The sequence below is a fragment of the Corvus moneduloides genome, chromosome 4, assembly GCF_009650955.1.
Source record: "Corvus moneduloides isolate bCorMon1 chromosome 4, bCorMon1.pri, whole genome shotgun sequence".
NCBI lineage: Eukaryota > Metazoa > Chordata > Aves > Passeriformes > Corvidae > Corvus > Corvus moneduloides.
In genome coordinates this window covers 2,613,526-2,640,590 of record NC_045479.1, presented here as the reverse complement: position 1 = coordinate 2,640,590, position 27,065 = coordinate 2,613,526, and the positions used below count along the sequence as shown (strand labels likewise).

General features: G+C 37.8%; 1 protein-coding gene across 16 annotated transcripts in view; it reads left to right on the top strand.

Moving 5' to 3' along the window:
- PLEKHA5 (pleckstrin homology domain containing A5) overlaps window positions 1-27,065 on the top strand; it is a 274,307-nt gene that overhangs the window by 33,432 nt on the left and 213,810 nt on the right. The window contains exon 4 of one of the 16 annotated variants that reach the window (XM_032106179.1): window positions 13,084-15,027. The exons of 14 other annotated variants lie outside the window; for them this stretch is intronic. In XM_032106179.1, coding sequence (XP_031962070.1) covers window positions 13,084-13,117 — 34 coding nt within the window. In that variant the 3' untranslated portion in view covers window positions 13,118-15,027. Of the gene's footprint in view, window positions 1-13,083; window positions 15,028-26,757; window positions 26,777-27,065 lie in introns of those variants that run through there. One more of the 16 variants, XM_032106174.1, reaches the window with a different exon arrangement.

Genomic DNA, 27,065 nt, shown 5'->3' with positions numbered 1-27,065 from the left:
GACCAGCAAAACCACCATGCAAGTTTGGCCAGCTCCCTCTGTTGGAAACTGGGGAGATTTCTGTGCTGTGCTTGAGCATCTCTGTGAGCTGGAGCACTCTTTTCTTCCACAGATTCCACTCTTCCTTCCTCCAGGAAATGTGGGCCTGCAGCTCTACTCTGACAGCCAAGAGAGGCCATTGAAGGAGAAATAGTAGCTTTTAGAAATTTGCCTTTTCCTGTGCTCTGTTTCAGGTGATAACTTACGAAAGTAATTTGTAGCTCCTCAGGCGTATTTGAAAACCAAACCAAACCGAATGTGCAGTGTCCATGGCACCAAAGGTTTTGCTTTAAAAGTTCTGTTCTTGTGTCCTCTACTTGCTGCTGTAGTCAGTTACTGTTAAATGTGTGTGTTGCGATCTTTTAATTGCTCACAGGGTTTTAACATAGGCTATTACTTATTTATCAGCAGGAAATGGCCAATAGTCAAAATAATATAGTCAGTTTCTGACGTATTTCCCTGCTTATTTTCCCCTCTGTTCAAAAGTTTTCATGGATTGTGACTGCTCAGGATTTTAAAAACTTTGTGATGTGCCTTCTTTCAACTAGTGAATCTTTTAATTGACACTTCTTTCCTTTTACGAAAATCTGATCATCTTTGGTCTTGTAAGAGTGCCTTCCATTATGTGATCCTTTGCTGCAGCTTTCTTTTCAGAAAGCTCCTAGTTTTGAAATGCCAATTAAGGCAGCAAAGTAAAAATTCTTAATTTTTAAAATCATTTACCTTGCAGACCATTAAAAATTTTCAGGAGGGCCTACTTTTCTTCCCTTTCCTATTTTAATGAATTCTAGTGGCCTTTACAGCAAAGATGGTCACAAAGGATGCACTGCAGTTAGACAATTAGTATATTAAACACATAATATCCATAATCTATCAGTTTTACACAGCCTCTAGCTGGATGTAGGTGCTTATTTGTATGTACTTCATTTGAATATTTCATGTAGGAATGGAAAAGAAATCCACTATGTGCCTTTTATTTAAGTGCACAAAGACTGCCAACATTAGTTTTAACTGTAACTTTTATAGCAAAAGTGACTGTTGTAGCACACTCAGCTGCAAAAATACAAAAGAAAAATATGAAATACGTCATATTTTCTCTTGTGTCATTATGGAACAAATTGCTGAAATATATAATGCTTTATATATGAACTGTTTCCACAAAGCAAACTGACTTTTCTTTAAAGAACTTACTTCAAACAAAGGATTTGTGTTTAAACAGAGATGCACACACAAACTCTGGCAACTCAGTTCCTCAAAAGATTGTGATCTGAGCCCCACAGTACTGTGTACTGGCAGGAAGGGCTTAGCTGAATTACTGTGTAGGAAAAGGGGTCCCTGCAGGTCTGAAGTGGGCTCCTGGCATAAGTTACAGCTGTCACACAGGCAGGTGTTGGTTTGAATTTGCCGTGTCTGCTCCATGCTAAAGCAGAATCACTGAACTGAAATGATTTGGACCCTGGACAGAGACTCCCTGGCCAGTTAGGTATTACTGGGAAGCTCTTGGAAGCACGAGGAATACACAGTTGTATTTTGCAAGAAGCACATGGAATGTGTTTCACGGTAGATAATACTGAAAATGTTTTCAATATTTTTCGAAAACTGAAATTTGAACCTTTCAGTTTTGTAAATGAGAAAATGGTTCTGGTTTCAACTTTCTCAATACAGAAGCTGGACTGAAATAAATCCAGAAGGGAAAAAAACTTCTACATTGTAGCCCAAATAATGCCTTTCCACCAAAAATTTGCTTGTACTGTGTGCTTAGCAATTACTCTGTGTTTAAGTTTTCCCTGTAAACATTTGGATTCAGTAACTCTTCTGAAGGAGCAGTACTTTGATCTCATCAGAAGTCCAAAACATAAGAAAGCTTAAAAATAAACAAGTCTTTTAAAAAAAATCATCTGTTTTGCTAAAGATGTAGTTAAGGTGCATAATCATAAGCTAATAATCATAATAATCATAAGCTAATAATCATAATAATCATAATCTAAGCTACATTATTACCTGGGGATGTTTGTAATTTTTTTTTTGCACAGGAATTAGAGCAGGTCTTAAACTGCTTGAATGTGAAGAGTTTGTTAGGATAGGTACTAACTCATTGAGATCTCTTCTTGCCTAAAGCAGAAAAATTCATTACTATGGATTCTATAACTTCTAGAAATTTACACTTTTCCTGAAAAATGGTTCCCTCTAAAAAGAAAAAAAAGAAAAGCACCTTAGTTTGTACTTCTGATCTTCATCTTCAGATGTATTGCATGTGCAGATTTTAACATTTTAGACTTGGAAGATTGTGGTAAAGGGAAATGTAAAGACATTCTGCAACCACATGAATACTTCTATTTTTTTCTAAGCTTGGCTACTGCTGTCAGGTGTTCATCTCTGCTTTATATCCTCAGTTATCCTAATATGGTTTCCCATTCACATTCTAAGCATTTCTCACATTTCCTTACCTCATGTGAGCACATTCACTTCCCTATGACCCCCCACGTTTCCATATGAAAAGACTGGCAAGAATGTTAGTAGTTGTTATGGCAATAAGCAATTTATGAGGGTCACCCCATCCCTCATTATTTCAGTATTTATTCTTGCCAGTAAAACACTTTTTGTTAACTTCTTTCTTGTTTTGTTTGTTGACTAATGAAGAATCACACTTGAAAATGTCATTGTTTGGAGGGTTGGACTGTCAGTGTGTTTGGGTGTTAAACAACTCTGGTTTGTTATAAATGGAAATTCAAAAGAAGTGATAAACTCAAAATGCATAGCAACTTGTAGTTGCCATGGTGCTTCAACTTGAAGTAATTTTCTTCGATATTAAAATGCTTTTGGGGTATCATCTTCGCTTTTAAGTAGTCACTATTGAAGAAGGAAATGGCTCTGGGGAGCAGTAATGAGAAACTATTTCGGAATATCTAATGTGACGACCAATGAGGAAGTGTCAAGAAAATTCCTCAGTGTTCTAGAATCTGTTTGGGGCCTGGCTGTTTTGGCAGTGGAGGCTTTTATGACACAACTGGTGGGTTACTGCAGATCGCCCCCAGTCAGGGGGGTCACGAGTCAACTCTTCAAGAAACAAATGTGAAGTTGAGTTTGTCAAGTGCTGAGTCGGGGGAAGGGGTCAGTCCCCGGCGTGTCCTGTCCCTTTGTGTCAGTGAGTTGATCTGTGCTTGTCCTTCTCCTCCCTTTTATCCGCGATGTTCGTGTACCTCTAATTCTTACTTCTGTGATAACCAAAAAAGATTCTTTGCCTGGACGTGCCACTTTGGGAAGACTTCAGACTTCTCCCAGAGCTGTGATACCTCGCCTCAGTAATTTTCTGTGTCGGAGCTGTTGAAGTGTTAGGCTTGGGTCCCCCATGTGGACCTGAGCTGCACTACGGCTCCCTCCCTTCCCAGCCCAACTGCTGGATTTACTCTTTCTTTTTCCTGCCTTCCTTGGCTCTCTTTGTTTCAAATGAGCACCTTCCGTGTGTTCCTCTTGCACGAGACCTTTGACTTTTTAACAAAATAAAAATAATAAAGAATTCTGTCAGTTACTAACCATTTTATCTTGTTCTTGGAAATAATGAAGGCTTGCAAAAGCCTCCAAAGTGGTGCATGACTTTGATACTTAAGTAGTAATAATCCCAAACTGGCAGTGTAGAAACTGGCTGTAAATTAATTTGTATTGAATTTCATTTAAAGAGTTCAAATACCGAGCATTTCTCTCTGAGACTTTAGCTTCATTGCATATAAAAATCAGCAAAAAGTGTCTCAGGAAATAACTGCAGGAAGTTGTTGGGTTTCGTCTTTTTTTCCATAAAATACTTTCTATTTTAAGGGCATAACATTTAAGTTTTAAAAACTAGAGTTAAAATCCACTCCTTTGCTGCAGTCACACAAAGATTGCAGCTGGTGGAATCTTTCTGTGCAGTGAACAGGCCAATTAATACAAGTTGCATAATACAAACTTCAGATTGCAGCACTGGCTTCTTTAAAGAGCTTGCATCATGTTTATTCAAATGATGTATGCTGTGTGCACCAAACACGTCAGTTAACTCAAAATGACCCTGTCCAGAGTTAATTTGTGCCTCCACATTTTGACTGCTGCTGTGTAGCCCGGAAACTCAAGGTATCTGCAGAAACAAAACTACTGCAGCTTGTAGGTTAAAAGTCTTCCCCCTGTCTTTAGTTAGGGTTCACTCTGATTCTTAGGGAACCATCAGGAGAGAAGTACAATTACTTGTGTTTCTAGGAGGAAAAAAAAAATGTTACCTTGGGGTTTTTTTGGATTATTTTGGGTTTTGGTTGGGGTTTTTTTGGCTTGTAAGCAACAAGCACCTTTCTTTTCTAATTAGTCACTGAAAACATAACAAACTGAATATAAACAAAACAAACTAAATATAGCATAGAGATGTTTTGAATGCCATTTTATCAGGCTTCAGGCTGAGGCATAACAGGACAGTGATCTTCTTAACGCTAAAAGATGACTTCTTCAAAGCAGCATTCTGCAACTCTTCAAAGCTACCTAATGAGCAAAGCTGAAATTCAGTTGCAGCTTTATCCCTGCCTCCCAGGACAGCAGGGCAATGGGTGGTTATTTACTCTTGCTAGAAAGCTCTGAGCGTTCCAGCAAGGTTTTGCACAATTTCCTCTCAAAAACACCACAATAAAAGTTTGCATATTTTACGTCTCCATGTTGTGTTATTTAGCTGGGAAATGATTTGGGAAGCAATCAGAAAAGCAGTAGTGAAAGCTGCCTTCTAAAGAATGCCTTTCTGACCCTGTCACGTCGCTGCAGCAGGTTGTGATGAGAGCCAGAATGTTTACGTGCTGCTTCTCAGTCTAATGCTCCACCAGCTCAGGAGCTCTGTCCTCCTTTTCAGAGTCAGGAATAAATCACATCACTTCAGACAGCAGGTCAGTTTTTGAAATGTGCCTTCAGATTAGTCTTCCTGTCTGTCAGCAGTCAGCACAACTTAAGTTGCTTTTTTACTCAATTAAAGTGACGTAACTCAGCAGTATAGTGGACGTAGCTGAGCAGTGTGATAAGCTTGAGGTAATTTGCCTGCAGCACATCCTGCTGGAACCTCCACATCAACAACACTCAAGTTGTTATTGTAAATGGGATAGTGTTTTGAGTTAGCATTCCTAAGGGATTTAATCTTGTACCTTCAGGCACGTCAGAAATTATTTCGAAATGGATGCCTGTGTTGACACACTGTGGTGTAGCGATTCCTGGGCTGACTTGTTAAAGACTTAGCTTACACACCAAAAGTGGTTAAACCAGAGAGAAAGATAGAATTTGACATGTTTTTTAAGCTTTCTTCACAATGCCTCTGCTCTGCTTTTACCTTAAAATTCCCTCTGCAGTTCCTCACTGTTAATTCCTTTGTTTTTTATAGTTTCAAGTGTGTTACCTCTATTGTGCCAGATTTTAGGAAGGGAATATAAGACTCTTTGTGCTGCTGCTGTTATGGTGAAGAACATTTAGCAGCTCCTTCATTACCAGTCTGAAACTGTGTATTCCGTCCTGCTCAATTCTAAATGCTTGCATAGCTTTTAGCAGGATTGCTTTGTGTTCTGCAGAGTAGAACTGTAAATTAAATCATCTCATTCATGGAGCTTCTCTAGTTGAATACCAGATGCTTCCAAAAGGTGCTGTTACTCAAGGAGCTCCTTACGATGAGAATTTTTCAGTTTGTCTCTTGTTCCTTCTCCAGCAGCTATCAGTGATGAGAAACATGAAACTGTGAGACTTTGAGTTGTTACCAGAGTGACACCACCTTAAGCAGTAGGTTTTACTTAAAGAAATGTCAGCTAGGAGGTTACGTCGTCCCATGAGTTCTCTGTAGCTGCTGTCTGGAAACTGTGGATCTCATTGTCCTAACAGCTGAGTGTGGAATACCCTCATGGTTGGGCATTCTTTACTAAACCCATCTGCAGTGTTAAGTGCAGTGTGTGGTTGTGTTGCTGCTTTAAAAACAGGCAGAACTTTTCAGTTCAGGAGGTGAGGGATCTCTTCACATCAGCATCAGATTCGCCATGAGCTCCAGGCTTCTGTTTTTATCTGCTCTTTGGATCCCTGTGGCCCTCTTGTGTAACTCTGTATAGACAAAAGCCTGTTTCCACATTTCCAAAGTGTGTTCAAACTGGCTTTTGAAATAAAAATGATGCCTTGAGGAAGCTGCTGCCAGTGCCTTTAGGCTGTCAGCTCGGATTCGCTCCATATGAAGTAAGACCTTGTTACTGACTTAGGTTGATTTTTATTTGTTGTGTGCTTTTGAGGTCCCACCGAGAAAAGATGCCAGAGCCTTCTTAATGTCAGGAAGGGATGGGGGATGGTGTTTATGAAAGGAGTTTTTTTTCTCAAGTCAGTAGTAATCATGATCTCCTAAGCAGTGTATGAGGAGTAATAGTCTTTATCTCTGTGAAATGAGAGGCAGTTCTGGATGTACTCCAGAAAGATGCTACCTTAGAATTAAGTATTTCATTATAATCTTTATTTCCTTTACAAGGAACCTGTAGAGATTGCTTGGATTCTTAATTTTTAGTATTAGGGTGGTATCAAGAGGACTGAACCTGCTCTAAAAGGAAGTGAAATAAGAAGAGGCAAATTAATGCAAGAGTTTGTCTGACACAAAATGGGATGTCCTACCTTGGAGAAGTTAAAGCAGTTGTAGAGACATGAAATGAAAAGTGAGAATTCAGCATATAAGAAGAGAGGGTGGAGAAAACCAGAAGAGAAATGGGAATATGTATTATTTTGTTAAGGCGACTCTTACAGGATATATGTGATAAGTATTTAATAGCTAATGTAGTACTGGTAGGGGAAACCTGGACAAGGAAGTCTCTAAGCCTGGGAAAGGTCTTTGAGGAGTGAAATAATTGGTTAGTTTGGCTAGAGCAGCCCCAGAGTTTCAACAGTCTAATGCAGTCTGAACTAATTGTGGCTTACAAGCTTGATCTTTGTTCCATTTGAGAGGAAGGACTGGCATTGAGTGAATTGTCTTTGGTAATGCTTTGAATTACCTCTGTGGCTTGTTGGAGTTTTTCCAGGTTACCTCCAGCTTATTTCTTTATAAATACTGGATCATTTTTTCATGCTTGATTTCCTCCTCTGAGACTCTGTGCATTCTTGTTATGAGATTTGGTCCCTCAACTTGGAATTAGTAGCAAGGCCGGGTTTGCCACTGGTGTAGTCTTGCACATAACCCATTCTTCTCCTTTTGTATTCATTTTACTCTTCTCTTGCTCTCACTGCCTGGCATATCAGGCAGGAGAAGGGCAGTAAAGATTGCAGATGCAGTGGATTGCTTAAACTCCAGTAGGGTCATACTGTTGTCCTTTAGGAAGACTTTTGAGTCTGCTTCCTTGCTGGAGCTGCTCCTCTGACATTCTTAGGAGCATCCTGGGAATTGACTTCTCTGGTCAACCTTGGTTACTGTAGGAGCTGATATCCAGCCAACTGATAGTCAAGTCCCATTAAAACCAGTCCTATCTGAAGTGCTTTTGGCAGCAAAGACTCTCTGAGTGCTCCAGGGGTTGGTATTGAGGATTTCCATGTCTGATTTTGCCCTGTATTCTGGAATTATGAAGCACTCATATAAATATGCAAATATACATAGGTAAGCTGTAAAATATTGCAGTTAAGAGGAAGTAGCTCATCATTTAAGGAAATTGCAATATTATGTTATTAATAATTTATTCATTAATGTATAAATTGATCCTATATTATCACTCTCTCCATGGGCAAACTGTTCTTCTCCTTTTTGTTCCAAAATATATATATTTTTTTTCAATACTGAGGTATTGGTAAAATGGACAAGTTGGATCAGTACCCCTGTTGCTCCTTTCCAAAAATGCTGCGCCTACAAATTAATATTGAAAAAGCTTGATTTGTTTAGTGCTTATTACAGTTACTTAGTCTGGGGTTGTCAGTAGTTATATGGGGGAAATTATTTAGTATTAAAACGTGTAATCAATGCGAGATCTTATTAAAAAGATACACAGGATGAGTAAAGAAATAGATATAATTAGATACTAAATCCGATTAACGTTCCTGCTGCCATAGTTACGAAGCAATACTTCTATACAGTAGTTGAAAGCCCATTTGGGTATGGGCCATTCCCAGTCCATCATGTCCACAGGCATCATGGTGACTTGTTTGCAGTTCTACTGCTGCGTGGTTCTTCATTCTCAGAAAACAGCAAGGAAGGAACCTCAAAAAACATCTCTTTACCTCATTAAGGGAAAAATTAGACCAGTGACATAAGTGGTGCAGATGAAGAGACTGTTTTAAATGTTCACACAATGATTGTTGCTTCAGAAGGAAACTCTGAAGCAGGTTTTTGGGGCTTGTAGGATAGACTAAGCATTTCTATACAAAAAAGGAAGTTTATTCCCAAGTTGTAAGTACTGCAGTGACATGTTTGCTGTGTTAAAAGTAAAGTGTTGGTATTATTCTAATATCAACAGGAGATTTCTCTGTAATATTCTGTCCACTAAGATTTCCTTGTTGCAAGATCACTTTCAAGCCCTTATGTAATTAATTGACTTTCAAAAGCATCTTGATTTCCCTGTCAGCAAGGGAGTAGTTTTATTGTAAGAATTTGCAAATTCTTATGTCCTTGCTGGAGGACAATCTTGTTCTTGTACTCTCTCTTGCCAGGATTTGGTCATCCTGGATAGAGCTGGTAACTAAATCTTAGAGGTTGCTCTGCAGTTGATTTGTTTGATTGTGAGAGCGTTGCGTAGGTGCATCCTCAGCTGTAGAGATGAACTAAAAATACCGCAAATACTGAAGAGATGAAGTGTGCCTATTGAGGGTGAGCAGTGCTGGTGATTTCATCCATGCTGGGAGTCTTGGATTGTGAAAACCAGGTGTCCCCATTTCTGTTTATTGGAGTGGAAACCTGATGAGGGTGAATTAGACCCCTGTTAAAGGCAGTAGTGGATTTCAGAATGTGCAAATTCCTGCTTTCTTCATCAGTCACATCAAATATACTGTAGAAAATAGTGAAAGGGTTGTAAGTTCATGGGTGCACTGTATTTGAGCAAGAATAATCAGGGGAAATCACATCCAGCGAGTGTAGACTTGGAGATACCAAAAGCAGCACAAGGCAATCAGAGAGTCAGGGAAACACAACTTTTAAGGAGAGATTATGTAGCCTACCAGAAGAAGAAGCTGGAAGGGAATGTAACTCCAGAAATACACTAGCAGCTACAGCAGAGTGAGAGTAATTGGATTTCTATGTCTGGTAGTTGGGACAAGTACTAATGCTCTGAAGCTGGAGCATGGAAAATATATATAATATAGTTATACATACATATAGTTATATATTAAAAATGTATTATTTATATATAATATATAAAAATTATATATAATATAATATAATGGAAAATAACAGTGTAAAGGGAAAAATGTCCCTGGTAGTTTCAAGAGCCTTGGTGGGACAGATTACAATTGCAGTCTGTGTTTGTATACAGTCACGGTGTTAACACACATTCACGTGGTTGTTTTGTTTATTAAACATGTGATGAAAGCATTCAAATGTCTGGCTGTAGCCTAGATTTATTGGCTAAGAATGTGCTGTGCATGAGCATTTTTATTTCTACTCTCAAATTAATTTGTCACTTTAGACATGTTAAACTTTCACATTGATTGTTGGGCTGGTGCTTGTTCAGTTTTGGGAATTTTTTTTTGTTTTTTTGATGTTGCACTCTACATTCTGAAAGGCTTTAAAAATGCGTATTACTTTCAGGATGGATTTGTTTGCTTTCCATAAGTAATTCATCAGGTGCATTCTGTTGCATATTGTCTGCAGTTGTGGTCTGGTTTTGCCCTCTCTGAATATAAATCTCTTTGAAGTATGAGGCTTTATTCTATGCTTGCATGTACAATAAGGAACTAGTCCTTGACTAAGTTTCCTGTATCAGGTGTAGCATACAAATCAAAATACTACTTGGTATCTTGGCCAAGAAAGGGATTTTCTAAGTTAAAACTGTGAGGCAGCTGATAGCTTATATGTGTTTGTAATGATATCAGGGTATGAGAGCAGTTATGTTATGTGGTATCTGTTCAGTGGTTATTTAAGGCTGGAGCCAGTATAATGTACCTTACTGTCTGTCCTCTTCAGCAATCCTCCTTGCTTTGCATGCTAAACCAGGTGTTTTCTTTGGGGAGCCAAATTTTTTATTTTCCTTTGTTCATCTGGTTACCAAGTTTTTATATGTAAATGCTTCTTCTGCAGGGAAATTAATTTTGTCCTTGGGGAGTTAATGGTGTGTTTCTTAAAAATACACGTGTAGCAATGGCCGAGCAGACTGCCTGGGAAACAAGTAATGAGTCTTTTAATGCTTTGGCACCCGAGTGCTGCTTTCTGTGATTGCTGGCAAAATTCTTGATGGAAGGCAAAGTCAGTTCACCTGAGTTATAATGTTAACCTTGCTGTGATGTAGGGATAGAAGGGTTAGTTTTGAAATTTGGTTTGATGCCTGAAGTCCATTAGTAATTAAATTTGTGATGGAGCATGAAAACTTTCTTGTTGGGAATAATAGATTTTTTTATTTGTTAATAAACTAGTTAGCTGGGAGTGCAGTTTCTATGCTCTGACATTAATATTGAGTAACATATTATTTTTTAGTAAGTGGAGGGGAGAAAAGCCCCACAAGCATCAGTTTGTTCTCATAAAGGATTATATACTAGTTTCAAAACAATTCCAGTGCATTCCCTAAGTGCATATTCAGGATAGGATTTTATTGTAATCTTAAGTGTTCTATTTTATTATTACACTGATACCTGTGTTCCTATGGAAAAAAGAACATTAAGGCTGCCTTTGGGACATTTTGTCCAAGTTGTTGAATTTTATAGTTTTAATTGTCTACTAAATGGAGAGTTGTTTTTGTTTTTCGTTTTAATCAATGGTCATCTAGAGTATAACCTCAAAATGGTTGTACTAGGCAGACCAAAGAGAAGACCTGTGTGTGAATTTTAAGACCTTTAGGAAAGAATACAATAAAAATAGGGTATCTATGGGGTGTGTGGGTGTAGCTAAATGCTGCACCAGAGCATCCTGTGGTATTTCAATACTTTTATTCTGCAAATGTGTGTGGGTTTTTTTGCTCTCCAGAATACTTTGTGATGGGAGATAAAGAATTTGTTCCATTTGTTTCTTTTGTTGAACAAAACTTGCTTATCAGTGAAGCTACTAGTCATATTGCTGTTCCTTCCACCTCAAGAAATGGCGAATGCTTCCTGTGCAGAAGGAAATTTCAGTATCACTTTTCAGTATTGTTTGCCAGTTTGGCTCTCTGCTTTATCTGCACCATTTTTCCTGTGTTCCTGCTCCCCATTCTCTGAGCTTGAGTCCAGTTGAACCTCAGCTCTTTCAGACTATCCCCGTTCCTTGCTGTCCCTGAAGGAGCACACAGTTGGAGTAGGGGCACAAGGCTGGATCTCCATGGCCCGTGGAGTTCAGTGGTGTCAGGGCTGGCTGCTGTTTCAGCTTCTCTGCCTTTTGACTGCCTCTGGGCTGATGCTTTTTGAAACCACAGGGTAGGTCTCCAGCCCTTTCCTAAGAGGCAGCACCTAATCCAAGCCTGATCTTTGGCTGTGCTTCTCTTTCCTGTAAGAATCCATTTTCAATTAATGCAGCCCCTTTCAATTGCTGTCTTGTATGTCAGGCTCAGGCTATTGTGGGTTTTCTCAGCAGCCCTCTTCCATCTAATTTTGCCTGTCCTGAATAATTTTGTATCAATTGCAAGTTATTCCTGTTCTCTTCACTTGCTTTCTCAGAGAGCTTGTGAATAATCTTGAGTATAATGGGTCTGGTATTCTGCATATTTTACCCATACATACACAGGGCTCAGGTTTTGTTTCATTACTATGGGGCTTCTTTAAGAGATCTGAATGAAGGACTTTCAAAAAAAAAAAAAAAAAAGCAAACACATTTTTACAGATAACCATATGGCTCTGATTAATATGATTCCACTACAGTAAATGTGCAAGGTGAGGCTTTCCCCTACAGAGTTGATACTAATTTTTTCACAGTACAGTGTATATATTAAAATGTCTATTAATTATGTTCTTCACTGAATACCTGATAATTATGTTCTCTTAATACCTGACCACCACCCAGTACAGAAGCTGAACTTGGAAAAGAGTGGAGCACTTAATAGCACACAGGATCACCCTTCGGTGTCTTCATTCTTCTGATACTAAAGTCAGCTTATATGCGAAGTGCAGCCATTATGTCATTCTACTCATTTTTTTCCTTATTTCCTTAGAATAATTAAAGAAACACTAATTTAACCAGGTGGTTTTATTGCAGTTCACTTACCAGTTCTCTAAAATAAAACTTCTGTAGTGACATTGCTTTGAGACACTTTATAACTCTCTTGCCTATAAAGAAACACTTCAGCACTTCTAAGAGGACCTTGGTTTCTCCAATGAGAAAAATGTGGCTGGCTATTTTACTGTGGTTTTGCCTGTCTTGAGTGCTCTTTCTGCCTCTGCAGATCAAACCTCTTAAGATTCTGAGAGTATTTTCTCTGTTTGGAGCAAGCCTCTGTTCGATTTTTGTGCCATATGCCAGAGGCAATTTTTCTTGGCCTACTGAATTGCAGCTTTGCATTTTTGCTTTCCGTACTTGGACCAGGTACCACTTTTTGAAAGGTCTTTTCTTTGTCGGTTTTATTTAGTGGCTTTTATGTTTTAAAGATTACAGCTGGATAAGAGTTGGCTGCTGTGTTTACCCAGCAGCTCCTCTGCCTTCCCCCCAGCTCCCTGCTTTCTTACTGCCAGCTGAAAAAGAAAACTCTTGACTTTCTGGTAGATGGCAGCATTTACTGCCTGTTCTCCTGCCCATCCCAGTGATTGCTGGAGGAGCTGGATTCACTTAATACGTGGGCAAGCACGTTAAAGCCAAGAGAGAAGAGGGAGGGAGATTTTTGTCAGCTTTCTCCCAGACTTGGAGCAAGCGCTGCCAAGGGCACAGTACCTTTTTGGAAGAATTAACGTGGCTTATGCTGAGCAGCTTGGCTCAGGAGTGGTTTTTCTTTTCTTTTTCAGATCCTGGTTGTGTGGAATTTCTCAGATTGAATAGCTCAACCTCTGAGTAAGAGGTGATGCTTCTCTGTTGCACAAGTCTAAATACTGGATGCAGCATGCACATACTGTAAATACAGTGTATATAAATAGCATGTGTTAAAGATTAAACTGAAGCGAGGCTTTGAATTGAACATAAAGACTAGGATTATTCTAGCAAGAAGTCTGTCATTAATATTGCCTTGCTTTATTAGCAGAGATTATACAGTCTGTTTAAAGCAGGTAGTATATTTAGCCCTTTTTCAAGCTCTCAGTATTCCTTCCTCTTTGCAAACTTCCTGCAAGAACACAGTTGATGTCCAGTCTAAGGTTTTACTTTGGCATAAGCTTGGAAGTGGACTGAGAGGACAAAAAAGTGATGTAGGAGTTGGATGTGGAATAAAATTTAATGGGACACAAATGAGGATGGCATGGGAAAATTAGGTATGTCAAGGGTAAAAAGAATTGCAGTGGTTGGTGTTTTCATCCTTTCTGTGAAAGACATGCATTCTTGTCTTCATTGGGTAACTGTGCTTTCAACCAGTTAGTGTATAAATATCTAAAGGGGAGGGAAGTGTCAAAATATTTTTAAATGTTGCTTTTTTTGTCCTTGGAATGATTGAATGTAGGAGAGGGAATGGAAATAGTTCGTTGCATTATGGAAGTGTTGACTTTTGTGTCCAAACCAATTCAAGGAACATATTGAAAATGCAGTTAAAATCTGTTTATCATGTTATTCCTGTTAACAAAACATTTGGATATTTTTTGCCAATCATATCAGACACTTTAAAATCATCAGAGTATAGATGGAAAATCTCCTAAAGAATATGTAGTTCACTGACTGATAAAAACATTAGCCTTTATGGAAGAACTTTAAAATACCTGTGCTGTGAATGTTAAATAATGTGGCACTTTACTAATGAAATCTCCAACTCACTGCGTTTTTGGGCTGTAAATCTGCTGGAATTGACCAAATCCCTTATGTGTCTTGAAGGCACAGGTCACTGGTGGGTTACAAGCATATCAGTGTGACTAAATCAAAACATTGAGTCAGAAGAAGAAAGAGTGACTTTTGTAATGATAAAAGATTTCAAAGGTAGAGTAATTCTGTTATTGCTAGGAACAGAAATTTGTGACTGTTTAATCCATTCTTGCCCTCTTTCCTTCTCCCTCCTTTCTGTCCCAGCCCTGAGTAGAGAAAGAGGAAAGCCCAGAGGAAAGAAAGACATATTTTTCTCCAGGAAACTTACTATTTTTATTTTCCACACTCTGAAGGCAAATTCTGTTTGTATAAAAATTCATGTAACGGATTTATGGGGATAAACCATAGCAGTCCTTTTTCAGCATCTTTGAAACCTTAGATGGAGTCTAAAACAAACAAGTGTGAGAATGTTTGGGGGGTTTTTTTTTCTGAATAAATTTACCTTGTGTCTCTTTTACTATTTAAAAGGCTTTCACTTAGGGTAAGACCCATTTCTGTGGCAACCTTCCTGCTCTTGCTGTTCAAGCCAGGAAGAACATTTGAGGCTCATTTTAGTAAATTTAGGCTGTCTAACATAATGAGCTTCATTTTTTTGGGACAAGCTAAATATTTGGATGGGATTTAGTTTTTATTTGGTGGGGGTATTGTAATTTTTTCAAGTTGCATATGTATATTAACTTACACTGCAGATCAAGTTACTTCGTTCACATACTTCTGTGAATAAGTTATGTATGTTCCACATTAAAATATTAATGCAAGATACATTTGACTCCTTGGCACAAGAATAAGATTTTCCAGGTGAAGTGACTTGAGGTTGCAAAAACCATGCCAAGTACTGCAGTGCCAAAGAGGACTGGTTTATGTGTAATTATTCTCAGATGTACTTCATACAATTAATAATTACATTGTACTTACCATCATGAATAAAACCTGTTTTTCCAACTGTTTAGGTTATGCATATCTGAATCATTTAAATATGGGTTGTTCTGGGCTACTGGGAAGAATTCTGGGGAAGAAGTTGGCATCTAAGTAGAATTTCTTAATGGCTTCAAGACTGAAGAGGAATTGGGGAATGATTTTTAGAATGGATCTGTTGCCACATTAACCTGTGTGCATCCTAACAGGCATAAATTTTCTGTACATAGTTCAAAAGCAGAAAGCTGCTGTGAGAGGGTACCAGTGTAGTAGTCAGTTTGTCTTTCTAAAGTTGCTTCCAAACTTTAAAACTTGGATTAAATATTTGAGGGTTAATGCTACTTTTGAGTTAATAAAGTCAAAAGCTTTGGAGAAAATGCATGTTACAGGCAAGCATGAATGCTGACACTTCATATTTGAGTATCTCTTACTAAGGCTTAAAAAAGCAGAAATGCTAGATCTTGTCTTTAAAATAAAAATGTAGGGTTTAAAATTCATATCCAGAAGGAATAAATTTGATAGTCATCAAAGGTAACTTCTGTCTTGACACTCAACAGGAAATTCAAATGCCTGTCAGTCAACTTGCACAAGTCATTTCTCAAGCATACAAAAATCTGAAGCAGTTTGTCTGAAGAGATTAAAAAGAAAAGGAAAAAAGTAATATGCCACAATGTAAAACTAAAGAATCCAAATACCCCTGTATGAAAGAAAAACAAGTCAGCTTGACATGCTTTAGTGCATTCTTTAGTACATTTAGGACATTCTTTATCATGTTTGAAGTGTGAAGTGATGGTGTAATTTTGACTGATCATACAGTAATGGCATTGAACTATCTGTATGTGTGCAATTCAGATACTGGTATTTCTAACAAGCTTTTGATTGCATTGTTTTATCTGAATGTGCTCTTTGGGTAATTTTTATTTGCATGAGTTGGCAGTGGAATACTAGGTTATTGCTTATGGAGATTGATTTTTACCTCCCATTATAAAGCTTAAAGGAAATAACAGTTCTAAAATCTGGGAGCAGGTAAGTAAAGGATTTCTCTGAATATTAACCTATAGCAAGCTATTGAAAAAAAAACCCCAACCAAACAAAACCAGCCAAGAAAACAAACCAACAAAAAACCACCACCAACAAACCCTGCAACTCCTGCGTTTAACAGAAACTCTTTAGTAATGCACTGAGTAATACTAACCAGAACAAAAACTTGCTTTCAGAATATGGTAGTATTTTGCCTTGAATACATTTACTAGGAACAGTTGTATTAAAACTTGCAGTGGAATTTTTTTCAATGCTACTTGTAGATTATTTTGATGTTTTGATGCAATAAGAACACTGGGAGCATCTTATCAAGGCTAATTTAATCTTAAAAAAATAACACAAGTCTGAACACACCTTGCTTCAGAGAGAGGGATCAGGGTTTTAGAGTATTAGCACGTGCATTGAAACTTAGTTTTTGATAAGCACGTTTTCTTTGTGTATCAAACTTCAGTTCTCTAAACAAGTGACTGAATTCCTCTGGATTTTTTTGAGTGAGGAGTGTTTGAGTGTGGAGTTTTGAATATGGGTTATGTTTTGTTTGTTTGCTTTTCACATGTTAATGAATTATTTAAAATAGGGGAAAGATGTCATTGAATCTTCAAGCACTGCTGTGCTATCCTGTATATCCCAGCAGGTCCTGATGGACTCTGGTGTGACTTCCTGGGAGCTGGAAGCTGCAAGTCTATGCCTCAGGAGCTGCCCTGGTGTAGGTGGACAAATAAAAAATCCATTAATACTCAACTAATAATCCTCAGTTAATAGTTGGGGGTTATTTCGCACTGCTGTCTCATTAACCCATGCAAGTACAAGATTTGGCAGATGTCAACACCTGTAAGACACCCTTTGCTAAGGAAATACAACAAAACCTTATTTTTCTCTAGTGGCAGGATGTTGCCAACCTATTTCAGCTCTGCTGGCATCGCTGTGCAATTGAGAGCATAATGATTCATTTTGGTAATACCATAATATCTCAGCATTATAGTCTCAGCAGCTAAGGATTTACCAAGAAAGAGTATTAATCCATAATTAATGCTCTTTCATCATTTTGCTACAATACTACATGTTTATATACAGAGTAAATTAGACTATTGTTTCAAGGGTTTGAGGGTATAATTTGGTATGTTTGAAGTGCAGCATAGGGTATTGCATGGGGATCTGTAGGTCTACGTAAAGCACTTAAAGCACTTAAGACAACAGAGATTTTTTAGATGGAGGAATTCATGTGATGAAAATGTTAAACTTTTGTTTGTCTGGAGATGGTTTCTCGAGTATTTTGTAGCTGCATGTGATGTACAGATGGTCCAGGAGGGGTTGCTCTGTGCATGGGTGAGTTCTGAGGTCAAACAAACATGGTGACTTCTGTCTACAAAATCATTTACTATAAAACTGCACATCGCACTTACAAACTTCTTTGTGTTTAATGCACTGTAGTGGACAGAGCTGCTATTGTGCAGAGAAACTTGTAGACAGGTAGGAATAAACACATTTACAGTTTTTGTCCATTTATGCTGTTTGCACCCTCATGATGTACCTGAATTTGCACTGTACAAGCTTCTGTTTTTCAAACACTGTATTACCGTAACTAATTCGGTCTTTTTACGTAATTTTCTTCATAAAACCAGTTTGTCATCTTTTCTTCTGTTATTTGAAGTTATGCAATTTTTTAGGGTGGTTTTTTTGAGTTTCAAGCAGTTTGCTTTGAAATCTTGGGTCACAAATGGCTTAAAAGGTGCAAAATCAGCAGCAGTTTCGAAACACAAGCAAATTTTGATTCGTTCTTCTCATCTCCTCAGCAGAGGATTAAAGTAATTACGTTCTCATGTAATCACCAGTGAAGAATAAAGCATTTGATCTTTCTTCTATTTTTCTGGTTTTCAAGTAGGATGTCAAAACAATTTTTAAAAAAAATTTTTGCTTTTAATACTGCTTTGCGACTATTTGTATTTCAGTGTGTGTGTATATTTCTTAGTAATACCTTAGCCTTAAGAAAAACCCATCAGAGGCTGCTTGAAAGAAAAGTAAAGCTGTGAATGAATTGCCTCTGGCTTGCATTGAAGGCACACATATTGGCTACCTTGTTCATTAATTTTTTCTTTTCTTTTTGGACTAATTGGGTTTTTGTAGTTTGGTTTCAGCATATAAGATACCATACACTTTACCGCTCAAATTTCCCGTGATTTTTCTTCTTTTAAGTGCTTTGGATCATAATGAGTCTCTCACTTATAGGAATTCAAATCCCCAGGGTTTACTTTTCTGTTCTTAAAGATGCTATAAAAGCACATGAGTGCATGTTATGTGAATACATCTTCATTTTAAAGATGGGTATTCCAAGAAAATGTAATCAGCTTGCAAAATATTCTTGGTGTATGCTATCTTAACTAAAATTTGACTGCAGGATTCAAAGCTGAAGAGATTTTTGTTAGTCATGTAAATCCAATTAAACTGTTGATTTTTCTTGTGGTTTTGGTTTGTTTATTTCCTGTGAATCATGTTTGAATGGTATCCTGAGAATAAATTGTGTACTTTTTGAAGGACGTGAAATACTGGAGTGATAATGAAACCTTATCCCTGGGCTGTTGTCCTGAAAGCAAAAGTCAATTAAAAAAGCATTTAAAGTGTTGCTCCCTCTAGTTTTTATTGATGTATGTAGGCTTTTTCCTATTGAGAAACACAAAGCTCATTATATCAGTTGAATCAGTTTTAACAAAAGAGAAAGCCCGAATATGATGATTTTCATCTGTGCTGGTTTTATTTTTACTGTCACTGTGATTAGATTTGCTTTCAGCAGCTTTAGGAGGCTGGTGTCTGATGTGGAGTTCTTGGGCAGGGCAACGCTGAGCTGCTGGCAGCTTGGACAGAAGGAAAGCCTGTGCTGTTAGGGGCTAATCCACTGTGCTGGATCCGGTGATTCAGCTGACAACAGAATTAAACAGCTACGCTCTGGCTGGTGAATTTTGTTGTCCAAGTATAATAAATAGTATCCCTCTTTCAGGCATCTGTCTCTGAAACCCCCCTAACGAGGACTCGTATCAAGTATCTGATGGAAATTTATAATTACAGACCTGCGTTGTGTAGGGAAGTTCAACTGCAAATTAGCTGTGGATTGCTCAGAGTTTAATTATCCTGTTCACTGGTTTCATAATCTGTCAATGTCTGTAGCTTGAGAATTACTCTACTCTCCCTTCCACAATCCATGCTGCATCAATTTCATAGGGAAATAGGGAGCAGCAGTGGGTAATCTCTGGCCTGCTGGAGGGAGATGTTCACATATGGCAAGCTTGTGTAATCTGAAGTGGAAGCCAACTCTGTGCCACAAGTGGGTGGATCATGCCCTACCTTGTTGAGAAAGTGAAGAAGCCAGGGGAATAGAAAAAACCGTTTGAAGGTATTTTTAAGTTTGAAACCCAACCCCCCCTAGTTTCTAATGGATGCTATATCATCATTCCTACTGGGCTTCACTTTAGCTGAGAAAGGTGGCCAAATGTAGGAGAAATTATCTCAGTTTGATACATGTTGTCTTCACGGTTTCTTGAACAGTGTATTCGCTGGGTTTTGCAGCATTTGCCACAAGATTGCCAGAGGTGAGGCTTTGTTTGGGGTTTTTTCTGGAGAACCTACCCGAGAATTCCTGGCCAACAGCTGTCTGGTTCAGTGACTTCTAGAGTCAGAGCTCATATCGTTGTATTTAACTGCTCCTGATGGGTTTCTGTATTCATCCCTGACCCCACACCAATTCTCCATGAGTTGTTTTAAAAGCTAGCCAAAGCTCTGTGTTGTTTCATATGTGCGCACAAAACTTTCTGTGAATTCTCTGAGATGACCAGCCTGCGAAGTGGTATCTATTAAAATACTAAGGTTTTATTCCATAGTAGAAATGATCATCTCAAAGCCCACTGTTGAATATTATAGAATCATGGAATGCTTTGGGCTGGAAGGGGCTTTAAAGATAACCTTGTTCCAACCTCCCCACCATGGGCAGGGACACCTTCCACAAGATCAGCTTGTTCAAAGCCATCCAGCCTGGCCTTGAACACTTCCAGGGATGGGATGTCCAAAACTTCTCTGGGCAAACTTGTTCCAGTGTCTCACCACCCTAAAGAATTTTTTTTCAATATCTATTGTAACTCTACACTCTTCCAGCTGGAAGTCATTCCCCCTTGCCCTGTCACTACATGCTCCTGTGTAAATACAGAGGTTTCATTAGTATCATGTTACATTGCTGCTATTAAATATCACTTGCTGTTCTACTGCTTGTGTTCCTAATCTTGTCTAAGTCCTCTGTAATGCTTCACCTGGGCCCTTGTCATCCTGAGTGGCATCCTTGGTCCTGAGAATAGTGGTGGAGTTCAGCTTCTGTATTCCCTCTCTCTTTGAAATCGGGGTGAAGAGTTTGTGAGCTCAAGCCCTTGCAGGTTTATTAATTTGTATCCTTTCACTCTTGTGACCCCCTTGCCGTCTCTTAACCTCGGGCACCTTAGTTCCTTTCAGCAGCTTTGATGAGTGACCTTATAGGATGCTTTCAGGAAAACCAGATTCTCTCTGAGCTGAGAGTCCTGTTAGATTTTTTTTTTTTTGTGGGTTTTGTTCATTTATTTGTTCACTTGTTTGGTTTATGTTTATTTTTTTGTTGTTGTTAGTTTTACCTGATAGTTCTCTGAGCTATGGCATTCATTTTGAAAAGCTGTTGTGAATGTTTTTATTTATTTTTTTAAGGGTTTTTTTTTGGTTGAAAAGCTTTCTGATTCTGAAGTTTGAAAGATGAGCTGTATTAGGTTTGAGATATAGGCCTGTCTCCCATTTTTACCCTCTACACATTTGCAAGTGATTCCTCAGAGCCTGCAATGCATTTATTTTTTGACTTGTGAGTTTTCATTGAACTTTGTATTCCTTTTTCCATTTGAGCACTTTTACAATTTTTGTTTCAGTAAACTTCTCTTACTTTGCTATTTAGTGATGCTGATCTATATTTTGTTTTAATCAGTTTGAGTGGTATTCACATTTCCCTTGCAATATATTACATTTTCTCTAATGCAGAAGAGTTTTTTTCTCCACTCTTTCACTGCAAGTATTTCGTCAACTTAATTTTTGCATATTGAGAGACTTTGGAGATGAGGCAGAAATCTTGTGCTTGTTCAGAGTAATTCAGCCAGTGCTCGTGGTTGTAATTCTGCACTGACTACACAGTCAGCAAGTTGTCAGAATAGCATGTTCTTCTAAGTAGTTAATTTTAAATTCATTATATTTGTTTTTATAAACTGATAATTCTACAAAAGGATATTTTTACTACAATTCCTGCCATTAATAGAAAGAAGCAGCTTAATGAGCACACATGTAGCTGCAATTCAGAATGAGTTTAAGAATGTCGCAAAGCACTTTGGCTGACTGGAAAGTTTACTTTGAGAGGAGAACGAGATATTTTCCAGATGGTATTGCAGCAGTTTTAACTCTGGCTTTATCAGTTAATAAAAGGGATTTGTGCTTTGTGACAGTTATTGAATAAGGATTCGAAAATGTCTATAGGTCCTGCAGCACAAAGGAGCTGCTGAGTTCCAGTGTTTCTTACACATAAACTTGTATTTGGTGGGTTGTTTCACTTCTGTGTTGCATCAAAAACTGAAAAATACTTTTTATGCTGCTTCTGTTGATGCCAGATAGAGTTGAAGGATGTGTTCTCCACTGACCAGGTCAGTGGTGATGTTGCCCTAAAAAATTTTCTTTGACTTGTACAATTCTTGCAGTATAAAGATTTTGTAGAAAAATTAATTGCATTGGACATTAAGAAGGAGTATTCAGATTGGATTCCTGAGGTCGTCAGTCTTGCAGCAGAAGTAAACTTACTCATACATGGAATCATTTGTTAGATTTCTTTTAATGGCAATTCTGGGAATAAACATAAAATAAAAAGGAGTGTCACTAACAGGTTGAATTTTAGAAACAGTAAAAATTTTACCTTAGCAAGTACTGTTCTTTTGTCAGGCACTGTTGTTCTCTTGCTCATATTGAATGTGTTTCTAAATTTAATGACCGTTTTTAAAAGGCAAGCAAATTTATTAAGAGACTAGTGGGTGAAGGGGAATTCTCTCTACTCTGAGGATAGGCAGAGGGTTGGCTGTGTAGTTAGAGCTTGTCTTTGGGATAGGCACATCTGTAGCTTGTATTTATTGAAAGGTGCTGCTTGCTTCAGACCTGGTCTTAGTCTCAGACACCCTGTAATATAAATATATACATTTAAACTTGGGAAACAGCACTAACAATGTGGGCAGCAGTGGCAGTTTTATGTGTTCTGGCATGTTGTCCGACACAATTTTCCAGATGAATCATTATGGTCACATATTAAAGACCAACACGGAGCCTGCTTTTATAAGCTGTGAACAGCAGATATAAACCTTATTTTTCCGTTTTACTTATTCAAGAGCGTGAGCACAAACTATTGTAACTTGAGCACAAGCCTATATGTAGAAAGGAAATGACAAGAGAAATGGGAATGCTCAAAGAGTCGACAATTCAATTTAATTGTGGCCTTTTGAAGAGTGAAAGACTGTAAAGAGTCAGACTTGTCAGAGATTGCCATAGTTTAAGGAATAAAATCCAGGGCACTTACCAGCTGATGTACTAAATGTACATGTACTTTGTGGTCCTTTGGTTCTGTTTGCCCCATGAGAAAGATTCGACATCTATTTCATTTGCTCTCAGTGTTGAAGATAGTAGGACATGGATTAACAGGGAAAATACAGGAGAAGAAAGTTAAAGAAGGCAAAATTAACATGGGATGGAAAGAAAAGCTGTAAACCAGGACAGTATTTTCAAGTAAGGTGCAAAAATAATTAGAAAATAACAAAAAAGAGAGAATATATGTTGCACAACAGAAACACTGAAAAAACATAGCACAGTCAAAACTATGAATAGAAACAAGAATGTAAATTACACTAGAGAAATAAGAGAAAAATTACTCATCTTTTGAACTTTACATATGTAATTTTTCCCCTGTGGTTGTCTAGACACAGATATATCCTTTTTCTTTGTTTTGTTTGAAAAAATGTTCTTTCCACTTGAATAGGTCAGCTGATAGATAAGACATAATAAGATAATGGCAGACAGATTTTAAATTGCTACCCATTTCTGGAGAATGTAGCTTTACAGAGAAATGGAAGAATTCTTATGTATCTGTGATGTAGTGTTTGAGAGAGACATCTTGAGGTATTACTTCTGGTAACTAAATCCAGGAAAGCTGCTTGTGTCATCATGCCAAGGCTGAGAAGAGAGCTGAAAAGAGCTCATGTGTAAGAGACATCATTGTGGAATTCTTTCTAGGATGCCAGAAAGTCTTGTGCAACTCAGGTGTATATAATTTACTGAAGAATTTATCATGTTAAGTTAAAAACATCAATTACATAAATCAAGGCTCTTAATAAAATCCTTAAAAAGCCTAGTTATAACCCTAAAAGTGCATCATATTTCATTCTGAAAGAGCGGCAAGTTTGATATTGAGACTGAAAATTAACTTAAATATACTGCTGAACACCCATGTTATTAAAATGAGCTGCTCTGCTGTCAGAGCAGGTGATCAGGGCTGTTCACGTGTGAATTGTTGTGAAGAAGGTGTTGGTAAGAAAGATGTTATAAAGTATTTACCACCTGATTTCTTGTTAAATACATTAAAAGGAGAAAACCCACTACCACCTTCAGTCATTAGACATTTTCTAACTTAGCTTCTAACTGTCTGCAGAGAGTTTGCTGAAATTAGTTTGTATTCCTGCAACACTCTCTGAGGCTGATTGTCTTTATAACACAGTGGTCTGGCATGGTTTTAGTGTCTTGTGTGGCAACAAAACTTTGGTTTGGATATATCAGTATAGAAACTCGAGAAAAATGTTTCAGCTTCCAGGGCTGTTTGATTTTAATCCCAGCTCTGTTGTGGTCAGAAGAACTATTTTCTAGAAGTCCTGTGTACAGGCTACATTTCCCTACTTATGTATTAATTCAATTATTTTTTTCTTTCAAGACATGTTTATTACGTGGCAAATCAGCAAATTTATACTCACTTACTGTAAAACTACCTTATCAAGTAGAACAGATCTTGAAACTCAAATTTATGTCACTGTAAAGGAACCCTTTCAAGGTCAGCAAGAGACTGCTTTGCAAGTGTTTTGCATTAGTTGTGGAATCAAAGCATTTTGGCTTTACGTGCTGCTCATAACCCCTTTGCGTTTTGTTACTGTGGCTACAATTTGTAGGTCATTAAAACAATAAAATACAGATTCATCAACAGAAAAACCAGGACTGTCCTAAAATTTCCTTACGCTTCTGTAAAGTTGGGCACTTGTCCAAGAAGTGCAGAGGGGGTTTCTTTCCATGAAAATTTGTCTTTTGGGGAAGAATATGCCCACAGAAATTTAACTTCAGAGCAGATTTTATGAACTTGTGAACTGTTGTCTAGCTCAAAGGAAATTCTCATAAGTTGTGCTCAGCTTGGTGGGAGTTTGGGAAGCAAAGGAGAATGAACTTGAAACAAGAGAACAGTGTTTACTTCAATTTTAATGGGTTTTATTAGTGGCTTCTTTATGCCCTTCATCTTCTATATGTGGAAACTGCAAACTCCTGATTAGGTACCTATGGATTTGTACAAGTCAATGGCATTTATTTCTTTATTTTGTTTTTAGAATGAAGCTAGAGCAAGCCTGTCTGGACATTTCTCACTCAAGAGGCAACTCTTATGTTCATGACACCTTGCATTTTAAAAATATGCTTTGATTCACCAGTCTGAATCTACATGGAAGTTCAGAGAGCAGTAACAAAGCAAATGATGAAAAGTTAGATGATGAAAGAATAAAAGCTTAGGTCAAAACGTGAAATACGATTTAATACTTGTTTCACTTGTTTCTTTAAAGTGCTCGCTAGCTGGCAAAGAAACAGTGGAATTCTTATCAAGAAGATGAATTTTCATCACTTGATGGTAGACTGCAGAATTCATCTGAATTTTGCAATGTGGATATATGTTGTAGCAAGGATGCTTTTTGTATGTATCGGTGTGAGAACATTAACTACCAAGGTATTATGTGATTAAAAATCAAGTGAATGCAGTTAATATGACATGATTATAAATAAACTACTTCTTATAGTGATGTAGTATTGTTTCTGGAATATGGAATGGGATGTTTCGGTGTGTTCATGAAATCAGGTTCAGCTGTGGCACAGCTCTGTTGTGCACCTTGACTTCTGGGTTTATGCCTGGAAGGAATTGCTGAAGTGAAAAGACTTCCTCTCATTTTGTGCGAAAAAAAAGGGCAAGGATTTATGTTAAAATAATTACCTTAATAAAGAGGATTTTTAAAGCATAGGAGTGCAGAGTGTAGGTCTTAGACTTCACAACTCTGTGTCTGAAATTGCAGATTCTCGTAGTAAATACGAGCATTTTTGCATAGATTGGAAAACCCAGTTTTTAAGTTACTTGTGGACATTAGTGAAACTTAAGAATAATGTCCTGCTTCTCTACCAACCACTGTATTAACCAATATCCCCCATACTGGAAATAGAGGACTTGATATTAGAGTTTATTCCAAGTCTTTTTCTTACGCTCAGGTGTGGCACAGACCAGGAGGTGGGCTGTGCTTCTTTTTTATATAAGCATTCTTTAAAATACAGCATTTATAAAGTAGCCTGCCTGGCTCTGCTTTCAGCTTGAATGATAAGCAGGAAAGCATTTTAAAAAACCAGAAGTGCCTGGGGCGCAGCTTTTTTCTTCTCACAAGAGGGAGAAAACTTAGTGTATTCATTTGAAAAAATGAATATACAATAAATATGGAAACAGGACTGTGAGACAGAGAAAACCAAAACACAGAAGACTTCTGTACCACTTGTCTGTGGGTGTATTAAAAGATGTTAATCTCCTGAGGGGAAAAGGTTTGAATATCTGGCTCACAGGATTTTTGCATGTGAATAACCTGACATCTGATATCCAAATAAATTGTTTCATTAAGAAGCTAAATGGTTTCTTTATGTATAAAGAGACTTTAAGTGGAGGTAAACATCTCTGGAACATAAATCAATTGCTAGACAGTTCTCAAGCCTTTCTTCTTGCCTCCCCCACCCTAAAAAAAAAAAAATAAATTAAAAATTAATTAAAAAAAAATCCCTTGCCCAGAAATCAGCAGGTAGGATAATTCTTAAATCAATATGGAGACAATTCAGCAGATCTGTTGTCTTTGTCTGATTTATGAATTGTGCTGCTGAGAGTTCAAATCATATCCTATCCAGGAAAGGTTTTCAATCTATTGCAGTGGCATCGTGTAATTACAGTGAGCACATGATAATAGTGTTTAAGCCTCAGGATGCCCTGCAGGGAAGTAGTGCAAATAATTGTCTGTGCATCAGCCCAGATTTAAAACAAAAAAAGAGAGAAAAAATCAATGCTGCTTGGTGGCTGAGTTTTGCGTATTCCAATTAATGAGTTTAGATTTGACTTAAAGTTCTGAAATTGTTTGGAAGTAGGCCATCTCCTGCTGAGATGAAGCATCAGGCCATTTTAAATTAGACACTGAGCATGCTCTCTCAGGTCCCCACTGTTTGAGATTTTGCAGTGTGTGTCTCGGTTCCCTGTTAGAAGAGCTGTCACTCAAGTGGAGTGGAGGAGAGCACAGCGTGCCCTTCTGTCATCCTTCTATCAGTGCACATATGATTCCTCTTGGAACTGGCAACTGGAGATGTGAGACAAGCCTGGCTGTTAGATCGCCAGTGTTTTTGGTGAGTTGGTATTCATCTCTTTCCTTTCTGATGCCTTTAGATATCTCAGATAAAACTCAGCTTCACACTTGTCTCTCTTCTCTAATAATGGTATCTGTTTGAAATGTCTCTGCTGTCCTTCACTTCAGTAAAATAATTCTGGTACGTGTGTATTAATTTCTTTACTGGGGAAGAATTGCTTTTTTAACAGGAATGCTGGGCTGGGCAGACAAATGGGCATATATCTTTTTTTCTTCTAACTATTCTAAATATAGCAACAGTTCTTCAACGATCGCTTCTCAGTCATTTT